The 22247-nt window shown below is 41.7% G+C and overlaps 1 protein-coding gene and 2 long non-coding RNA genes across 4 annotated transcripts in view; 2 read left to right on the forward strand and 1 right to left on the reverse strand.

The window, feature by feature from the left end:
• The window catches only part of LOC111079478, a 69257-nt gene extending 58852 nt beyond the window's left edge, over positions 1-10405 (forward strand). The window contains exons 5-6 of the long non-coding RNA XR_005967549.1: positions 1031-1207; positions 10247-10405. This is a non-coding gene — a long non-coding RNA (uncharacterized LOC111079478). The remainder of the gene's footprint in view (positions 1-1030; positions 1208-10246) is intronic.
• LOC111076557 overlaps positions 1-22247 on the reverse strand; it is a 41907-nt gene that overhangs the window by 17333 nt on the left and 2327 nt on the right. The window lies entirely within an intron of this gene.
• Positions 14294-22103, forward strand: LOC111076553. Its single transcript, XM_022370385.2, has 3 exons — positions 14294-14663; positions 16994-17296; positions 20930-22103. The coding sequence occupies exons 1-3, from the start codon at positions 14453-14455 to the stop codon at positions 21052-21054; spliced, it is 639 nt and encodes a 212-aa protein (XP_022226077.2). The 5' UTR covers positions 14294-14452; the 3' UTR covers positions 21055-22103.

Raw genomic sequence — 22247 nt, forward strand, 5'->3', positions numbered from 1 at the left:
CCTGGGCCACGGCTAATGAACGTTGTGCGGACGCACACTTTTGGCTTGGCATCGTTTTGTGTACCCTTGAACGGGGGCTAATTCTCTTTTTGCAGAAGGAGCTGTGCCACGGCTTGCCAAGGGGGTATCTGTAGCTTCGATCAGTGATCGGGGCAACTTTCTTGCTCTTGCTCTTGTTCTCGTTTCGTTTCGTTTCGTTTCATTGTTGCTCCTCTTTAACGGTTCTCTGGCTGAAATTGTTAGTAATTTGTTTTTGCAGCAGCATGTTGGCGGATCATCAATTTGTTTGCATTTATCTCTTTACAGTTACGGCACGCATCTCTTTATATGCGAGCAGCTCTTCCCCTCACTTTACTCCACCCCCTTTCCATGTCTTTGTTTTGGCCCAACTTTCGCCTGTTCGCTGGAGCTTTTCAAACAGATTTGTACTCTAATTATCAGGCCTCATAAGCATTACGATGCCTCTCCGCAGCTGTTAAATATTCCACTCTACCCCGCAGACGAGGGCCACACACTCCATCTCTATCACTTGCGGCCGTTCGTCATGCATTTGCCTCTGAGAACGGAACTGGTGAAAAGTGAAACCGAAAAGGGAAAACTCTTGAAGAAACTTGAGAACCCCCTGAAGACTTTTACCCTTGTGGAGAGGCTACCAACAAATGGAAGATGGCTAATATGTGTGGGTGAGTGCGAGGGCAGTGGCAGTTGCAGTGGCACAGGCACAGCCAGAGGAAGAGGCACAGATATTCATACGTACTTGCGCCGTATTGTATGTGTTTTTGTGTAGATCTCATATTGAGGTTATTAGTAACAAGGCCGCGCCACAAACTGCACACAAAGAGGTGTGGTAAAGGGGGCGAAGTGGCAAAGGGGCAGCAGGGGGAAGTGCTCACTCTGTCTATGGCCTCTATGCACAATTTTGTGCTCAGAAAATTATAATTTATGTCTCGAATATTTGAATACAATTGAAACTGCAGCTGCAACAACAACAACAAAAAACATTTTCAAATTTTCAATTTCCCTTTTTCAGCATACACGGACAACCGACAATGGGAAATCAGCGAAAATTCACAGATAGGGAAACAAACGCTCAGTGTCGTTGCAGCATTTGAAATGCAATGCATAATTGTTGATGCCACGGAAAATATACGACAAAAATATATGCAATGGAATTATGTACAATGTGGAGACAGTGCGGTGCTAAAGTGTAAGTGCGTTGAGGGATAAAATAGAAAAACGATTAAAACTAGTCGGTCGAATAGGATTTTTATATTTTTAAGGGGTTTTCTTTTGACTTTGCTATCAATATCAAACTATTCTTTAAATTCCTGTGTAAGAACCTGCCCCTGCAAAAGATTTTTATTGCAATGCATTAATTTCCATATCTCTACGTGCATACTGAAACGCACTGTAACACTACCTTTACCCTACTCAAAATCTCTCTCTCTCTCTCTCTGTTTGTCCCAGTCATGACTTCACATTATGACATCAGAGGTAGATTCTTGGCGATTCTTTGGAGTCCGCCCCATTCCCCCGATACGGAGAATGACAATCAAAAAGATCCATAATTAAACAAAATTAGCGGCTTATAACATAATACAACAAAAAAAAAAACAAATAAACACACAGAAAGCAACAAACAAAATATGCGAACAGCAGCAGAACAAAACGAAAACAAAAGAAGGTTTATATTCAAGTGTATTACGACCTGCGGCATACCCATGAATCAGATTATAGCTGCAACACACAATAATAAATAAAATAAAATAAAAAATAAAATAAAAAATAAAATAAAAAATAAATAAATAAAGTAATAAATAAATAAATAAATAATAATAAATAAGTGATAAAATTGCCCACTAGATTGCTCAAAAAGCGGCATTTTGTTTGGAAAACTGATTGAAATTTATCGAAAAGTATATATTTTGTGCCTGAAGAATATACATAAATAAATACTTACAGTACTTCCCTGTCACACACTTATATCTGCGAGTATATACCCCTTCACTCCACCATTACAGGGTATGCAAACGCAAATATAAATTTCGCATTCGATGATAAAGTAAACACAAAAAAAAAGAGTTCGAACCAAAATGGTAGCAGCGTAAAACAATACGAAAAATGATATCAAAATTGTAGTTAATTTGCATGTTTCCAGGGCGTTTCAAAAGAAACTCAAAAGCCCAGCCACAAAAGCCAAAAACAAAAAAAAACCAACAACAAAACAAATAAATTATGCTCAAAAATATTTTCAAAAGAACAACATTGAAGGCGAACCGTAAGAACCACAAACCCCGAACCGCGACACGCCCACCATCAAGGCCAAATACCTTTTTATTTATTTATATACTCTTTTTGTTTTGTTTTTGTTTGCCTTTTATCTCGCTCTTTTTTTCCGTTGAGAATTTATTACGAAATTGATGCGGCATGTTGCAATTTGGTTTTCAGGGATTTTTTCGCGTTGCCGCCTGCCGCCTGCTGCTGCCGTTGTTTCTGTGCAACAAAATTTAAGTTTTGCTTTTGACCAAACATTTAATTACAATGCAACAAAAAAGATAAAGGAAATACGTCGCGACCTGCAATAAATTTGGTTTCGCTCCTGGCCGCAGGGCCCTTTAGATGCCCTTTAGATGAGCACGAGCAAGCCGTTTCCTCCTGCTCGCTGTACCCTTTGTTCTTGGCCAAGTTGCTGCAGCACTTGCCCCGCTCCTCTCCAGCCCCTTTCAATGCCATCGAAAAGGATCATCCTTATCCTTGGTCTTAGCCTTGCATAAATATGTTTTTATTTATAAGAGGGTTGTGGTAAGGTGGGGGGGAGGAGGAGCCCGGTATGGTAGGGTAACTTATTCAAAGCCAACAAAATTTGTAGCCCTGGTCGGTGCCCCGACTCTTTCACCCTCCATTCCCGCCTCTCCCCTTCCGTCATTCTTGCCGTTTCGCATAAAGAGAAAGAGCTTACAACAGGGGAAAAAAACTGTAACTGAAACTTTTGTTGCCGCTTGGCTTGCCCTTTTCTGTGGGGCAGCGGCGCTGCTGTTAACAGAATTTATTTTACTCTTTCAACCTCCTTCTGACCGCCCCCCTCTTTAAGCGTAATTCAAGTTGCATGTTTCAGCTGCACTAAGGAACGGAATAGAGAGTGGAGGAGTGACCGATAAGAGCTTTAATCGGATCATCATCAGCTTGCTCTCCCCGTGTTGCTGTGGCTCTCTCTTAATCAGACACTCTTGAGAGGATTAGAGTGCCAAAAAGAGTGCTTAAAAAAAGAGTAACAGTTTGATTAGAACATAGCGAAGAGATAAATGAACGGAAACGACAAGCTGGAAAGTGTTGAGGCAACACAGGATACGTCCTGTGTAGAAAGATTGAAGATGGATGAAAATAAAGAAGAATAAGAAGTGATACAGGAGAATGTAGAGCAGGAATCGGAGTACGTAAAAAATCGAATGAAGAATACACAAAGGCAGATGGGTAACACCCACATAAAACATGAAGAAACGAAAATAAAAGACTTAAAGAAAATCAAAAAATATAAAAATAAATATAAATATAAAATACGGAATTCGTATTCTTATATGCATCTCTTTTCCTTCATCAGAACTTCAGCCACTGAAAAGAAAACACCATCCAATCAACGTTTTGTATACTTATTCCCACAACTCATTTCTCATTTCCCTTCCATCAGTTTTTGTTCGCTTTTTGTCATCCAAGGAACTCCTTTCGACACACAGACCTGTAATTGCATTTCGCCCGCTGGACCCATATTCCACTTACGAGTATTACAATTGCGTATTAAATATGTGTCGCTTACATTCCGTGGACACTGTTCAGTTGTGTTCGGTCGGCCACAAACTTCACTCCAATGCCGCCCCCAATGGCTCTCGCTCTCTCACCCGTCTCCCTTTGTGTTCCCAGTGGATACTTAATTTCATTTTAATTAAAACACCAAATGTACAGGGAGAGTCCTTCGACTTTTACTCGACAACTTTTGTGCTGAGGCGACACACGAGTGTCGAGTGTGGCAAAATGAGGCCCCGGTGGCGCATACTTAATGTGTCTGGGCTGGCCATTACCCGGGGCAGAGCTTTGTTGCCACAGAACTACCTACGTCGTTTTTGTAACCAAAAACTTATGCTACTTCGTTTCGTTAACTATTTCTATGGCTCTTTTCTGACACTGCAAGAAAAAGGTAGGGCATAATCGAGCTTTCCTTTCCTCAATCTCCTAGATGTCCTTCCTGGAAACGCCAATTCTCTAGCATTCTAGTTTCAATTTCGTTCGTTTTGGCTACCCAAATTCTCGACGTTTTGCAACTCCTTTTAAGCGTCTTAAATTCCAAAATTCGCCTGTGCTTTCTTACCACGTTTGGGGTGTACTAAAAACCCCTCTTTCTCTAGCTCTTTCACACTCTCTAAACTCCAGTCCTCTGCTCGGCTCTTATCCACTTTAATCAAGTGCCCGTTGAAGAGCAGAAGAAGGAGGACCGTAGTGCTCCGGAGGAGTCGCTTTATCGGGGTCTGCGTCATCCATGTTGTGTGCATGTTTATGGCCACAACAGGAGTGGGCAACTAAGGAGAGGCAGCAAGGAGAGTCAAAAGCGAAAGAAAAGGCTAAAAAAAAAAAGTGACTTTGCATGCTTTGGTTTTTGCCAGGGCTTAAGTCTGATGTCAGCCAAAGTTTCATATGTCATAATTTTATCAGCCAACTGATGTGGCCGGTATCTGTGTGTGTTGTGTGTGTGTGCGCGTGTGTGTGAGCTTGTGGCAAGGAAGCCCTAAAGTGGAAACATTGCGATGCCATTCATGACACGCAGGCATTAAACTCTCTGCCACAGACAACAGACAACAGAAGGAGCCACAGAGAGACAGTGAGGCAAAGTCAACCTAAACCTCAACCTATAGTCAAAGGCAGGTGCTCATACATACATACAAATACGTATGAATGTGTGTGTGTGTGTGTGTATGTGTGTGCGTGAAGCATGCTAACAGGTACATTTGCTGTTGACTTTGATTAAAGCACCCCGCTTAGGGATCGAAGCGGAGAGACAGAGAGAGAGAGAGACAGAGACAGAGTGAGAGGATGGGAGGAAGAGTTGCTCTATGGCTGCCACTTAAAGTTCTGGCATTTTATTAACTATTAGCTACAGGCCCCACCCTCCTCCACACACCGCTGCCCTGGGTCCCTGGGTGCACGCAAACTTGCAACACATTTCTTCCATTTGAGCGCAAAGTGCAACCAGAACTGGGGGGGGGAAAATATGATGTTATTTTTAACACACTGAAAGCGTGTGGAAAAGCTATTTTTAGATGAATCGCCAAAGCCACAGAAAAGCGAAGAGAAACGAAATAAGAAGAAGTTGTACGAGTATAAGAAAAATAAAGGGGAAAAAATAAGACGTAGAAGAAACAGAAGCACTAGTGCAACAGCAGCAGCAGCACCAACAGCAGCAACAGCAGAAGAGTCACGCGGCAAAGGAAGCGGCGGCAACAAATTGATGCAACTTTTGTTGTGATCAGAACTTTGAACCAAAAAAAAAAAAACCGCATCAACGAGACTCTGGTTTTTAATATTTCTCAATTTCTCTAGGCAACTCGGCTTTCCTACTCATTCCTCTCACTGCTCAGCGCTTACCCAAGGAAAATTCATTTTTGCAGCAGTGTCTCCTTCATGTTTTATTATAAATATGGCCAATAAATTACGCTGGTCAAAGTGTCCTTTGGTGGTTCGTTCGAGCTACGAAGCACATTTAGCGGGAAATTGCAATTTGATTCAAGTTTTTCCACTAAGTAGATTTTCTTGAAATTCAATCAGCAGCAAGCATCCTTTGCTGTTTGCCAGCCAGACGCTTCCCTTCTGTGGACTAATTTGTCAGTTTACGAGTGGAAGGAAACTTTAGTAGATTTAAGATACATTTCCTGTGCGGTGGGCCCCCTTCCTGCCCCAATAAAGCGCCTCATTCAATTGTCCTTTAAAGCACTTTCTGTTGGCAAATTTTAGCTTAAATTATTTGCAGCTTTTTCAATTTATTCAACATATGATTTGATTTTTCTCTGCATAAAATCCAAAATCAAACTTTGGCGCTCCAAAAAAAGAGAGAGCACGATATAAGCTCGGCAAACACTGCCACAAACACGTTGCACAAACATTGCCGCTGCTGCTGCAGCAACAGAAACAACAGCAACTTGTGACAAATGCAACACAACCACAATAACAAACAGCAACAAAAAAATAGAGGGAAAAACTTCAACCGCAAATGCATTTTGCAAAAGTTTTAGTGCTGCGGGGCGTGTTGCAAATAGGAGAATGAGTGGTGAAGTGGGGCAGAGAGCTGGCAGAGGGTGGCGGCAGGGAGTTGAGATCGAAGTGTGGCATGTTTGGAAAGCAACAGGGAACAGGCATCGACAAGCAGCAGCGGCAGCAGCAACGCTTAACGCATATTAAAACACAGATACACACTCACACACACACATCCAAAGCGAATGCAATTTCATCGATGGATTAGAAAGAGAGAGAGTGAGTTAGAGAGGGTAAAGATAGGGGCTGCGGCAGCAACAGAGGGGTAGAGACATTGATTTGTTTCTCCATCGCCTGGCGGGACTCACTCCCGAGTCTTGGCACTCGAATCTACCGCCAAGGCAGCCAGCTCACGTAATGCACCAAGATAAAGGTGCATGCAGCATGCAGCCGCAGCAGCAGCAACAACAACCACAACAAAAATATTCAACAAAAATAGCACACAGATTTGAGCGCCAAAAAAAGTTTTGAATGGAATTTACGACTCTGCATATGAAATGATTCGAAATAAAAGAAGCCTAAGAATTTGGAATTTATGGGGAGATAGTAAAATGCATTTGCAACGAATTGTGTTGCAAAATGAAATGCAGCAAAGAGACTAGCATGTACAGTTATGTGTGTAAGACAAATTAGAATCTGGAATTCATCGATAAACAAAAACTATTAACACAAATATTTAGCGTAGATAAAGAGGAAGATTGTAGACCAATTAGTTAAGGATTTTTTTAGTGCCCTTAACGCTGCTCTTTAAACTTTTCCCGTCTTAAAAGCTATCTTTAAATGTGCTACAAGCAGATAGATAGATAGAGAGAGAGAGAGAGAGAGAGAGGGAGTGAGCAACCTTAATCATCTCTTCCATTCACTTTTCATTATCTCATCCTTTCACTTCCCTCAAGGATGGGCTATCCTGCAAGTACCTCCCATTCATTATTATCTTCCCGGGCATTTCCGCCAACGCCTTTCGAGCCATTATTCATTGTAATCCAAAACCAGGAGTTGACTCCTACTGGTTACCGTTACTGCCACCAGCAGCGGCAAGGCCGCAGCGCCACAGAAAACAAAAATTATAAATATATAAAATAAAAGGAAAAAAAAAGGTTTTTCACACTTAATTGGTTACACAAACCGACATAAATACATTAACATATATATATATATATATATGTGTGTGTGTGTGTGTGTGTGTGTGTGTGTGTGTGGGTATACAAGTAACTGTGTATAGAGTTACCCCGAATTCAGAGCGAGTGATAAATTAATGAATATGAACTGCAGGCCGAGTGGGAGAGAACCAAAAGAAACACCGATTGCCCAACTTTGAGCCAGAGCAAACCTGTTTGGTTCACCCTCTCCCCCCACCCCCCTGCTGAAAATATTGCATAGATTTAAACGAAATATTTCAGTAATTTAAAACGGAATATTTGAAGCCAAGTGTCGTTTACGTTTAGCTGCATATATTTTTTTTTTCATATTTCTTTTTTTTTTTTATTCGACAAAAAATGAAATCAAAATCAAGTTGCGGCAGGTCAGTGGATTTGTTTTCGATTGGAGATTTGAGTGCTGTTGAAACCCGAACTTAATTCGTAGTCCAAATTGTTGACAAGTAAATATTTAGATATATGTATGTATAAATGTATCTGCATCTGGTTTTGGGTGCTATGAACGGAAGTCTAATTGATTCGATTTGATTTTGGGGAATACTTGCTAGCAGAGCAGTCAAATAAAGGGAGATAGAGAGAGAGTGATTTTAGTTGATTAATGCAGTAGGAATTGAGTTCATTTGGAGATCAAATAATATTCAATAGAGGTATACCAGTATATGTAGACAAATAAACCTGATTTCTTGGCTACTATATCATACAAAATGTTAGCCGTCAATCAGCTAAGAGCCATGTGCATGTGTACCTACATTTCATTGGAAGCAATACTCGTCGTATATCTGGCAATTAAACAAGAAGTTGCACTCAATGAAAGTCAACAATTGGCTGCCACTTGAGTGTCTGTCTCCTGTTTCCATGTTGCATGGGAACGAACACACACACACACACCTCTCTCTCTTGCCACAAAAATAGATTGACAACAAGTTGCATAATGGCATTTAAATGGCCCAGACGCATAAATGTCACAAAATGCTACAAATTGCCTTAACAAATGAACATCAATAAAAGCACTTTGTGTCGCAAGTCACTTACCGACACAGATGCAGTCACAGAGATACATACTTACTAACAGAGGGACAGATAAGTAGCTAAGAGTGAAGGAAATAGAGGGAGAGAGAGAGAGAGAGACAGACAGCTGGCCTGGTCAACAAACATGGCCAACATGTCTATTCAGCATTAAGCACAGGACGCACAAAAAGCAAAAAAAAAAAAACGAATAAGGTCTAAAGGGAAGGCAAGGGAAATGGCAAATGTAGGCAAAACCTGGTCCATGGGCAGAACCAAATGGAACGCAACGAAACTCAATCAATGATCAGTGAAAAGGGCCAGGAGCGGATACTGCTGCCACAGGGACAGTCACAGGGGAAGCGGAGGTAGGCAGGCAGGAGGATTCGGATTTTTGCCTCTTGGCGGCATTTAACATTTCCGTTGTTCGGAGGTCTATGGGGAGACCAGAACAGAACAGAACAGCTGCCGACTGTTGGCTGCCTGCCTGCCTGCCTGACTGCCTGCCCTGCCTGCGGAAACTGACGAGCAAGCGGATGTCACTTGCCACTTGCCACAAGAACACCGCCTCCCCCTCTTTCTCACCCCTCGCTACCCCGCACTTGATTAATTCAGTTTTGTTTTCAGCCAATGGTGGTGCAACTGCCATGGCAAATATTTTTATTGCTCTCGAATGCTTTTGCTGTCGCTGTCGTTGTCGCTGCCGTCCGTCTGTCTGCTTCTAATCGCTTTGGCTAAATGCAAATTTGCATTTTATCAGCTGCACAATGAGACTGGGGAGCAGTGGACAGGGCATCAGGTTGAATAGACAGGGAGAGAGTCTTTGATTCTCTGTTGGCTTTTATAAATGGCTATATCCCCATGGCTGATTAGCTTGAGCTGCTGGCCCTGGACTTGATTATATTATGACCAGTTGCACTGGCATGGCACAGCAAATGCCACTTCGTTCTCCTATTCTGCACACACACACACACACATACCAACATAGGTAATTAATTGAAGCTCCCTCTTGCTATTCCTCTCTCTCTCTCTTTTTGTATCTCTTTCAGCCTGGTGGCCAATTGCCAACTTCCTGCACTGCACTCATATGGCTTACAAATTATGAGCCAACTGACAAACAGGCCAAGTGCTGCTGCTGCTTCCATTTCTATCTCGACTCCCAGGGGATAGGTTTCGATTTTATGAGGAGTGGTGGAGTAGAGCATAGAGCAGAGCTTCCAATGGAATAGTTGGTTCCCATGGCACAGAGATTTCAATGCAACGGAGTTTGGCCATTGGCCACGATGCAAAAGGGATAGGGATTCCGATCGAGTAGTGTACCGACCAATAAAGTAGATGCCCCGATTGAGGGCAGTGGCTCCCCGATAAACCAGAACTGAGTGTCCATGCGCCTAGCGACACACACAATTTGTTGCGGTGCCAATAAATATTTGCAAATTAGGCCACTGGGGAGCAGATCAAACAGTCAATAGTAGCAAAAACCACAGCGAAAAATGTGCCCCCGATTGGCAATTAGTGATTAAATCTCATTTGCGTAGAGTGGTCGCTAGTATTTTAGGTGGGTAAATATCGATGAAAATTCAAGCATAGCCTTGCAAAACGAAAAACAACAGCTGGCCGGAATTTCTGGCAATTTCATTGAAATTTACGATAATTTATTTAAGTCTCAACGGAATCAACAGTCCCAATTGTTTGTACAGTGATTTTTATTCATAAATTTAGTGCGTTTATAGCATATTTATGATTTCATTTTATTTAACTGAATGGAAAACATTTTCTACATTTTATAGCTGCAAATGGCAAATAATAATCCATGACTGAATACCAGAATGCTATCTAAAGAAAACACTGTGGACATTAAGCTGCTCGTCTAAACAAAGAAAAATAAGTACAAATCTTCTTCAATATATTCCGTCATGTCCAGTCAAGCTGTTCTTTTATGGCAGTTTCATTTGTATATTTTCATTTATGCAAACAAAACTGTCAAACCGTAGAAATGTTCAAATGTTTCAATGGAACTGTCAGTAAACCGTTCTCTCTGCCACTTCCACACCATATTTGATAGGGGAATCAATTTCGCCTGAGGTGTTCTCTCCATTCAAATGATTTTTCAATTGAACTCACACACACAAACACACAGGCTCTCACGCACACACACGCAGATGATAGTAGCGGGAGCAACAAGAATATAAGGATAGTTCATGGAGGGTCTTTCGACTCTGTCTCTCTTTCTATCTACAAATGTACACACATATGTATAAATGTAAATAAAGGGTATGTATTTATGTGGGTCCCAAAGGTAATCAGAGAAAAAAAAGCAATACTGTGTCGGAGTTGCTGCCTTCTGTGGCATTGCAAACACCTGCTAAAAATCATAATACCCGCATGGAAAAGTTTACAAAAGCAAAGAGTCTGGGGAGAAGAGAAACAAAAATTTCATCAGACAGTGACAGCTGGAGCTTTGGAGCTAAGCTGCGATATGCACAGACTGATGGTCTGGCGGACAAGTTAGTTTTTGTTATCTCCTCTCCTCTCTTCTCTTTTCTTTTCTGCACTGCGAAATATGAAAAACCGCAAGAAATGTTTCCCATCCTGCTCCCTCTTGCTGTGGTGTTGGTTGTGGTCCGACGCTACTGCGCTGCTCTTGAACTTGAGGCGATAAGGCGGCAGGCCGGAGCCGCGAAGAAGCAGCAGGGCCAAGTAGGAGATGAAGATGAAGAAAAGGGGACAACAAATGTTGCCTGGCATGTTGACAGTGCGAATAACTCTCTCGCTCTCTGCACCTCTCTTTGACCTTAAACTTCACCTCCAAGCGTGAGCGAGAGGGAGCCAGCCATGAGACAAGTCAAGACAAGACAAGACGAGACGAGACACGCAAAGGCAGGCAAAGGCAAATAGCCGGCAGCTTCAGCCAAGCTTGATGCGATCGTTGGCTGATGTTGGCTCGGCTCCCCTCCTCCTCTGCACACCACTTCTCTCCTTACCAAACGACATGAGCAATTAAAAATTTGCTAAATTAATTTTGTATTTTTTTTTGCTTTGCCCTCCTCTTTGGCTTTGTCATACCCTGCAATCGTAGGGTGAAATGGGAATGACGTTTCTCATCTTACATATGTACATATATGCCAATCCCCAATTTTCCTGATATAATGCTATCTACATATATGTAGCATTAACAATAAATTGAACTTCAAGTATATATGTACATACGTATGTAACTCCGAGTACGGGGTATCTTATAGCTGTAATACGCAACTCTATCAATATTACGTGTTTTTCGCTGTCTTTTTTTTTGCATGTTTAAATAATTTTTCATTCGTTTCGCTCTCCCGCATTTGGTGTAATTCATTAGGAACGCTCCTCCAACTCTATTCTCTCCTTCTTTGTTTCAACTTTACAGCTCTAGCACTCTCTGCATCTGCATCTCCATCTATATTACTTTTCTTTCTACCCCTCCATTCTTGCTCTTACTGGGGTTTGTTCCATCTTTTTGGTGTGCTCTTCGTTTATTGCTTTTACACTTGACATTTTGTCAGCAGTTGAAGAATATTTAATTTCATTTGGTTTTTATTAAATACAGGCAGCCATATCGGATGGAGAGGGAACGAGAACAAGCCAGAGGGGCATACAGTGAGGAGGGGTAGGAACGATTCTAAGTTGACATTTATTTGGACACATTGCGTATACGACATGCATGCCAGCAGGAACACGAACACGAACCCCAACTAACAGGGCCCCCCATCCTACCCTCCTACCCCCCTCCCACCATCACAAAACGAATGTAGCAACTCCGTCATGGCGGTTAGCCAAGTTTGTCACAAGTTCTGGCATCAGAACACGCCCCCAGCCCACAGCTTCGTCCTCCTTAGAAGCATGTGTTTGAATATTTACATATCTTCCATTTTGGACAACTTTGGCCAAGATAGAGTGGGAGAGACAGAGAGAGAGAGAAATGCAGAGCTCTCGGGCTCTACAGCGTAAAGTTTTGGGTCGGATTTTGCTCAGATTAGATTCAATTAAGGCCCTGTCGAATTTGTAATTAATTTGGGAAAATTAGAAGCAGCAGAGCATAAATGTTGTCCTCTGGTAGATGAGAATGTTAATGACTTGACCAGGAAGTAACCTGAAGATTAAGCGGGAACACAAATTAAATATATTTAGACACGACCTTAGAACTAAAGGGGAAATTAGAAAACTGAGACCTGAGAACTGAAAACTGAGAAATTGGGAGGGAAATTGGCGAACTGAGAACTGGGCAATCGGAAAACCTGACAGCACGACTTAGTGACTGCCAAAAAAGGGCCAAGAAGGAATTATGAATAATATCTTCAGGCTGCAGCTGGGCTCGTTGACAGTTGGCCTGGACTGCGAACTCCAGACCGACCCGGCTTTGGCTTCGGTTTTAGCCAAAATTGAAGTCGATTTCTAGCCCCCGGCAGCGGTCGCATTCCATGAAGAACAATAACAAAAACTCCAATGAAAATTGTGGGCATCGATCACGATCTGACAGACGGGGCTGACTGACAGACAGACAGACAGACAGATAGGCAGACAGACTGACTGACATCACCCTCGCGGCAATTTGATTTTTTGATTCGCCTCTTGATTGTGCTTCAACCTTTGGCTGAGATCCCTAAGGTCGCTTGCATAAGGCCCTCCTCCTCGCCATAAGTTCCCAAATGGAAATTCCACCACATAAGCTCTCTTTTTGTTTGGCTTTTCCTTCTCCATGGTGCAATTAAAACTGGAAAATTAATTCAGCTTATGGTCCACACAATTGACAATAATTTCTAACGGCAGGGCAGGGGCAACCGAACGAACAGCAAACAATTGCCACATGCAGCCGAAAAAGTTGAGTCACTTTTAAACCGATTATCAGCACCAAAACCAAAAATGCTTTCAAACAAACAGAGTTCCAACAGCTCCATAGTGCCACACAGCCGGTATGGGCCAGGCCCGGACCGTGGCGGACCGGACCGGACCGGATCGGACCGACCCGGTCTAGGCCGGACCCCCAGTCAAACAATTAAACAATTGCAGTCTCTCGGCCGGCAACAGAAATTTATGAGCAACTTATTTCTTTTATTTCCGAGATAAGCATAAAGTTTCCTTCCATATGGAGAGGCCACCGCGCGCAGCAACAATTAAGTTTTATTTGTTGTCCCATTGAAAATCCGCACAACATGTCAAATGTCATTTGTCTTGCAATCACGATCCAACAACCCATTAGATAACTCCGAATCGTTGAGAGACACAGCTGAGAGTGGATTTGAATTTGGATTTGGTTTTGGTTTTTGGTTGAGTTGTCCAACAGCTGGCATCGCATTTCAATACGAAATTCGAAATCAATCACTCCATTGACGGGAATCAATTAAAGTTATGCAAATCTTAGGACGGTGAGTGGATCAATTAGAGATAGAGAGGGAGAGATGTGGCAGAAAGCAAAAGAGATGAATGAGTAGACATGGATATGAAATAAAGAAAATATAAAGGAGGAGCTTCCATTCGTAGAAAGTGTAAAAACAAAGAAATATTTGTTATGTCCCTGAATCGAAATTAGTTGAAAATTATTACCATTACCCCATAATATCCCTTGCACCATTGTCGCTCCTCACCGCTGCGATAGACACAATGCAATAGCAACTTTCATGCGACTTTGATGGGTTCCATCATCAACGGCTTCCGCAGTGCCCCAATCCCCGCAATGCCTGACGCGGAAAGCCCTCCCCTAAGGGCACTGCACTGCACTTGCTTTTCTTTCATTTTTTCTACGAGTTTTTTTTTGGCTTCTCCCTTTCATCTTTCACTCTTTCTCCTCTAGCCCTTTGTGCGTCTATGCCCTGCAGCAATTGCTGACAAATCATTTGGCATTTGACTGCGCTGGATTTTTTTCCTCAAATGTTGCCTTTTTACCCCATTTTTTTTCCGTTGGCTTTGGCATTTTTCCGCTGCGGTTGCCATTTTGGCATGTGCCAGCCGACATTTTTGAGCCCCATATGTCTGGCAGCGTCTACACAGTATCTGGCACTGTCTGGCAATGTCCATTTGTCCATCGATTGTGGCAGTGCACTGCAATGTTGCAACAGTCCTCGCCTCGGTCTGTCTGCTGCCACAGCCTGTTCGTCGTCCTCCTTCATGGTGGGGAATGGATAACTTTACCTGTATCTCTCGTCCAATCCGTCTGTCTGCTGTCGGTTCTGTATCGAGGTATTTGTCACTCTGTTTGGGCCAATTGTTGGTGTCGCTGCCAATGCAGTTGGCCATTTTTCACACACATATCGATATGCACTTCAGTATACATACGAGTATATCCCACTGCACTCTCCACTCCCTCAGTGTGTGTACCTCCCGCTCCACCTCTTTTGGCAGTCGCTCTGTGGGCGCGTGCCCCAAATTGCAGCTCATGTGTCCGGTTTTACACACATATTTAAACTCGATTTACGGGCGACAACAAAAAACTGGCAAATATTTTTAATATTTTTTGTTTGTTTTTATTTACTTTTGCTGCAGTAACTAATTAAATTATTCACTTCGCCCGAGAGAAAACCTTTTAAGAGCTGCAATTTTTGACTGGAAAATGGCATACAATTTTATTTTATTCTATGTTATATTTTTCATATGCTGCGATGACTAAAAGTTTCGAGTTGTAGGGTGCTGCGAAAATATGTTGCCGTAGTTCGCAAAAATCCCATCAATGAGCAGTTAAATAATTTAAGTTTTCCTAAACATTAGCTCAGCCTGCAAAAGGCACTCTGTTCGAAAACAGACACGATTCGGGCTTAAATTGTGATCCGGTAATATTACAAAATAATTTTCGATGGTTAAAGAAATTTCAAATTGAGTTGTTTGCCAATACACATACACAAAAGACAGTCGAAGGGGGGAAAATTATGTAAAATTTGCCAAATGCAATAGAAAAACCCCAAAAACAAATACAATAGAAAAACATCAGGCTTAAGGGGCCGCAGTTTGAGATACTCTTTCAGTTCGATTGTTTTGATAGAAGAAATTAAATGCAAGCGTATAGTTTGAGGTGTTCTTTTTTTGTGTGGAAATATCATTTATCTTTATCCAATTTTATAGTTGAGGAAAACAGACCCACAGACAAGTCTGCCATGAATGAATTACCTTTTTCTTTTGGGGAGGAGAACCTACAGTACCCTCTGCAAAGTGTATTAAAATCAACAGAAATTCGTGCACAAGTCATTCGATGGTTACCCCAACTCCCAACTCTCATGAATTGTTTTTGTTGCTGCTGATGCTGCTGCTGCTGATGATGATGATGTTGATGCTCCATCCCTGCACCTCTCATCCACCAACTCATCACCCATTTTCATTCAGCTGTTGGTTTTTCCTCCTGCTTACCCCTTAAGCCCTTTCGTGGACTGTCACCAATTGGTTTTTGTCTTTGTCTTTATGACTTTATTATTGCCGATTTTGGCAGTACGCTACGCTGCATTTCATAACTTTAAGACCAATTGGAATGCGGTTGATTTGCTGGAAACTTTTGAAGTGAAATTTTGGTCAATGCTGAAACTATTTTTGAAGTTTGGAAGCTTTGGCCACCATTTGTTTCATTTTCCTGTGGCCTACAAATGCGGGCAATTATCTGTTACAATTCGATTTGAAACAACTTGTCGTAAGCTATGAAAAAAATGCCGGAAAAGTTTCAGGACTATGTGATTGCATTGAGACTAAGAGTTGGCCCATTCCAAGTTTTAGTCTCCGGTTCATATTTTATTCTTTTGGACAAAACAACACCTAATCGACTTTAGTATAAAAGAGGATAAGATAAAAATTTTGTGAGCTTCCACTTGCCATAGTAATATATGTAGTTATAGTACGCGCTGCGCTGTCTGCGCACTGATTCCATAATTACAGAATATATCTATGAGTTCTGCCCTTTAGGCGGACTCTCTCTGTAGTCTGCCTATATTGCTTATCTCTTCAATTGTAATTGTATCTTTTAATTTGTGCTCAAACTTCTTTATATTTTCTCCACTTGTTCCTTTTTCCATTCTATTCTTTCTGCTTCTGCTCTTTCGCTGTGGATTTCGGGTTCTGTTTGTGTCTGTGCCAATTTGTGGGCCGTAATTGATTTGCTGAAATCTCGATATGGAAACATGTAATTGAATATAATTTGTGGGCATCGATTGCCGATTGACGATGACCTGAATCTAATACCCGGACACAACTTTTGGCCCCAGACACCGAATCGGAATCGGATTTGGTTTCGGAATCCCTTATGGATTTTGTATGCTCTCCCTCTCTCTCTCTCTCTCTCTCTCTCTCTCTCTTATTGCTCTGCCTTTTGTTGACTGTTTCCTGGCTAAAGCTGAAAATTCATTATCATTGCCGTAGGCCACTCGAAAGAGCGAACGGGGGGGAGGCAAATGGTTGAAGGAAGTTCAAGTTGTTTTTTTTTTGTATTCCACGACGAAGACGAAGAACTTCACGATCTCCAACAACAACTACGACATACTTGCCACATGCAACATGTTATTTAAGCGTAAATCATTTCTCAACGTTGCCCACAGAACAGAAACTGCAACACAGCAAAACAGCAAAACAGCAACAACGTTGTTGCAAGTTGGAATTGGAATTTCGATTTTTCACAAGTTCACATGTTTCTGCGCCCCTCATTCGAGTCCGCCTTCGAGTGCGTTGCGCCTTGACCGTGGCAGAGGCAGAGCCAGAGCCAGAGAGGCAGTCGAAGAGTTCGTGGCAAGGAGTGCAGTGGTGTGGAGTGGAGTGGAGTGGAGGAGGTAGCCAGTGGAGCGAGACCATGCCACAGATGATGATGAAGCCGCCAACGCCGCCGCCACAGCAACAACTTCATGGTAAGAAGATTTTCCATTTTCATTTTCACACGCGGTCATTAGAGTTGAACCCACTTAAGAAGAGAGTGAGACTGGAGACTGCGAGACTGGGGAGACTAGTCGACTGAAGACTGGGGGCTGGAACTCCTCTTTTGGCCATTTTTCACACAGAAACAAAAGCAACAACAACAGCAGCAAGAACTCCACTTCAGGCCCTCTTCAGCAAATGTCTGTAGAAATAAATTAAATTTAACTTGCATTTACCCCACTCCCCTCCCACACACACACACACACACACACAGACATAGAAAAGGGCCCTGAGCTTGGCCATTGCATACATACATATGTATCTCTTAGATACTTCTTGGCGGAGCCCTCAAGACACCTACTCATACTCATACTGCGATTGCGATTCTGATTCTGATTGCTCCGACTCCAGTTCTAGAGCTATGGCTCTGCTCGAGCGCTTTCTGCCATATGCAAATTTAAAATTAAAATTAAAAGCCTTTTTGTACTGCTTAAGTTTATTTTTGCTGTGCCTCCTTTTGCTGCAGCCACTCCAACTTGGACTCGACCTGGGTTCTGGGGTCTCAGAAACAGAGAGAGGGAGAGAGAGAGAGAGAGAGACTCGTCTTTTGCCTATGACTTAACAATTTGTTTGGCTTTCTGCGGCCGCCGATAGGGCTCTCTGAAGTGTGAAACATGCCTTCAACTACGAGACACACCGAGCAGCGCAGAGCAGAGCCAGAGCCAGAGCAAAGTATAGTTTCAGAGGCACTGATTCAGATTCAGATACAGATACAACTCAGCACAAAATGTACCGCGGACGAGTCGACGTCTAAGTCTTGGCCTGTCATTCCTCCATCTCCTTCTTCTCCTCCTCCTCCTTCGTTTCTTCAATCTTTTCTGGCCAACTCTGACTTCATTGGCGCTGAACTTCTTGAAGCGGAAGTTCAAGGCGTTCACTCAATTGTATCGTGTAATGAAATGTTTTATAACACCAGACAACAGACAGCAGATACCAAGCAACCAACCAACACAATAACACAACAACACAACACTCACTGGAGTACGCGGTACGGGGTTCCATTTCGGATGTTGGCCTTCTGGAGATTCTATCAATTCGACATTTCATTTCACTGTTTGGGTCATTGGCTTCTCTGGCCCTTAATCGTCAGTGATTTGATGCCTCATTAGCATGAATATATGTAATATTTATGCTAATATTTACATTCACAGAGAGAGATACAGATACTCATGCTGCGGCAGATACAAATACAGTGGACTGTGGGGCAAACTTCTGTTGGTTCTCATCATTTGTCATCAGGGAAACCAATGAGTTTATAGCTATAGCTACTCGTAATTACAGCCAATAATCAAAGTGAGACAGTAAGCCAAACAGAGTGGACGCGCAGCTATGGATACTCTTTACTGATATTTCCGATGTTGCAAGAGAGAGTTTTATGTGTAATAAGCTGAACCGAAAGGGAATCGGAATTACTCTGTTTACATATGATAAATTCGAACATTTGAATTGAAATGGAACGCTTCGGTGCATTTCAAAAATCACATTTCCTCTTCCGTCTGGCAAACTTCTTACTAAAGTTCTTCTATACCTTCGTTAAGGGTATGGGGCAGACAAGAAAAATCATCCATATCACAAAAGTTGAAGTGACAGCCAGCCAGAAAGCCAAGCAAAGCTCTTGGCCCAAGGTTGTAGACCTTCGCAGCACCGAAATGCCAGAACAAAAAAAAAAAAAAAAAATACCCGAGCCCAACCAACAGGAAGGGGAATCGGAGTACGAAGTGGTGGATATATAGGAGATGGAGATGAAAATGGAGGAGTAGGAAGACACACAAAAACAACAACAACAACAACAAAATGATAAAGTGTTCCAAAGGCCAGAACAGACGCACATCGAAAATTGACGTAACTTATTCGCATTTATATCACTCCTCTCATCGGGAGAGCATCGAAAAGAGCCACAGTAACAGCAACGGCCACGGTCGGGGCAAAAGATACAGATACAGATACCATCATCAGTGTCGGCTCACGCAACATCCATAAACAACAACTACAACAACGTGGAGCAACATGGGGCAGGCGCGTCAAAATTAATACGTTTTTAAATGCCAAAGCCACGCAGCTTCCTGTAGAGAGGGAGAGGCACAGAGAGGCACCGAAAGAGATGGAGCGATCCAAAAGGTAGAGACCTCAGAATGCTCAACAGTTCCAGCGATCTTTGCAGCCTCGTCGTGTGTGTGTGTGTGTGTGTGTGTTGGCTCTGAAGTTGCCAAAGTCTTACGCACATGCGTGTAATTGTTTTTCATTCTGAGCCCCCGGACTCCGGTTTCCATCAGTTTTTGGCGAGGGTGGTAAGAGAAGTTCTGCAGAGCGTTTCTATATTATTTTTTGCTTATCCAAAGGACAATCATCAAAGCCCCGCTTATAGGAATACAAGTGAAAAAACCCATTGATCACAGCATTGTTTTTTATTAGATTAAGGACTCTCCCTAACAAATAATTAAGGCAAAGTTTTTGCTTGCGGCAAAACACCCAAAATATTCCTCATCAAATGCTAAATTATAACTACAAATTTTCTCAACATTTTCGGAACGCAAACGAAAAGTTTTCTAAGAAAATCAGCGCCTTCATTTCCTTATTAAAGCATTAAAGTACATAAATTCCTCGCAGCACCCTCGCACTGAGTTAATGATGTGTACAAGCCGCAGCTTGGACCCGAATCCGATCCGAACCCCAACCCAAAACCCAACCCAGTGTAAACCCTTAACGAAGCAACAAAAATAAATAATAATAACAAAAAAAAAAAGCGAAACCAAAATGTAAATTGAATTTTAAAAGGCAATTTAAAGTGCGCGTTTGGTCCGCGATTGTGGCCATAATTAAAAATTATCTTCAATTTAACACTCGATATGGCTGGAAATACTTAAATTTTTCTACGTGATCTACGCAATTTATTTATTTTTTCGTTTTTTGTTGGTTTTATTGTTACAAAAGTTAATTAAGTGAAGACCCACAGAGCACAAATATTCGTATGATTTATGCATGGCATTTGGTATATTTTCCCAAAAAATACAGTTTTCTCTGTTGATTTATTGGCGCAACGCAGTATGGGATAAACGGACAAATTGCTTTACAATTAATGCCAAATTAATTAGCTGCATAAAATGGGAACCGTGACATCCCTTTATCAAGGAAGCCCTCGGTAGTGGATTAGTGGACTTTAATTGGTTTTATTTTTATTTTGGTTTCTGCATTCAAATGGAAAATATTTTTGGTCTCCCTAAAGTCCTAGCGTTTCCATGGTAGAGTAGGAAGGTGTCTATCTCCATTGGGGATTACAGCAGGATTATGTCAAAGTATTCGTTTTTTATTTGAATGGTGCTAACTGCATCGGGAAATGCTTGCCAAGCGGGGCAAATATTTCTTCAACAGATTTACCTTTCCAAATTAATTTTAAATTGTTATATAAATAGTTTATTTATAAGCCTCTCTCCTCACCGTCAGCTGGCAATCAAAAACTGCATTTTAATCTGTATACTCGATTATTACTGTTGTTCCGTTGCTGTTGCTGTTGCTGCTGTGCGAAACGTTTTCAATTTGCATAAATCAAAAGTTGATTTTGTTTTTAGCCGCAATAAATACGTGTGGGCGCCCGCCCTGCGCCCACGTGCTGCATCATTTGTTCGAGTATGTGAGGGTCAGTTCATGCATGCATTCTGTCAGTCAAGAGTTCCATTCAATCCATCTAAATTAATGTGTGAATACTATGCGGACTTTTTGGTAGTTAAAGCCGGAAATTAAATATTTTTAAAGGCGATTCGGGCTGAGCAATCGAAATACCTCGACGAAAGTGTTGGCCACAACAACTGATACTACACGGATGGCACGCAATTTACAAATTGTATATTGTATCGACAGCTGCCGAATAAATATGGTGGATAAAATTTAACGCCTTTTTTATGATTAATTCGCTGTCATTTAATTGCCACAAAATGCGACAAAAACAGATAAAATGCTCAAACAAAAATTGTATTTTCGTTGTGTCCCCATTTGCATATTTCCCAAATGCATACAAGAAAAAAAATCGCTGTCCAATTGGCTTTTTGAATAATCGAAACATGAAATGGAAAAACCCCATATCGGCGAGAAGAGGCGCCACTTGCCGCAGTTTATGCAAATGCTGCCACACGATTGTTGACATTTATTTTTATACGAGTAAGCGGCAGAGAGATGTACCGGGTCGAATGCTTAAAAAAAAAACAGTTAAAACCAGCTACATTTAATGGGTCGTAAAATGGCAGAAACTTAAATTGATTCGCTGCCCCACACACTCCTTCAGCAGCACTAAAAGAGATCACTTGGCGTATGGGTAATATTTATTACATTTACAAGATAACTATGGAGACTGTGCGGCAGTGGGTGTTGCAGAGTGTAAACATAGCTGAGCATATATGTATGTAATTGAAAGATGCTGATTAGATACCATTGAGCACAACAGAATGTAAGCCAATGAAAGGTGGAATGGGGCCTCAAAATGAAATGCAAAACAATTCAAATTAATTGCAAATGGAAATTTGAGAAATTTTATGGCTGGCGGCTGTCAAGGGACAAATAAGTGTACTGAATGCCTATCAATATGTTAATTTGTAAATGAGGAATTCAATAATAAAGCAGAGACGGATAAGGGAATGCGGCATGGGACAATTTTCTAAGGGGAGAACGTCTCACATAACAGACAAAGTGGGATACGAAATTAGTAATTAAGTATTTGAAGCCATTTCCACTGCTTTGAAATCGATTTATGTGGACAAAAGAACTTAATAGTATTTCATTAGAGATTATTTTCCTATTATGAAAATACATCGTGAGTGCTTCATTTTAAAAAAGTTGTAAGAACATTTTCTAATATTTTATAGATTTTTTTATGTTTTTAAAATGTACTATTTT

This window comes from Drosophila obscura, unplaced genomic scaffold, assembly GCF_018151105.1.
Source record: "Drosophila obscura isolate BZ-5 IFL unplaced genomic scaffold, ASM1815110v1 contig_17, whole genome shotgun sequence".
NCBI lineage: Eukaryota > Metazoa > Arthropoda > Insecta > Diptera > Drosophilidae > Drosophila > Drosophila obscura.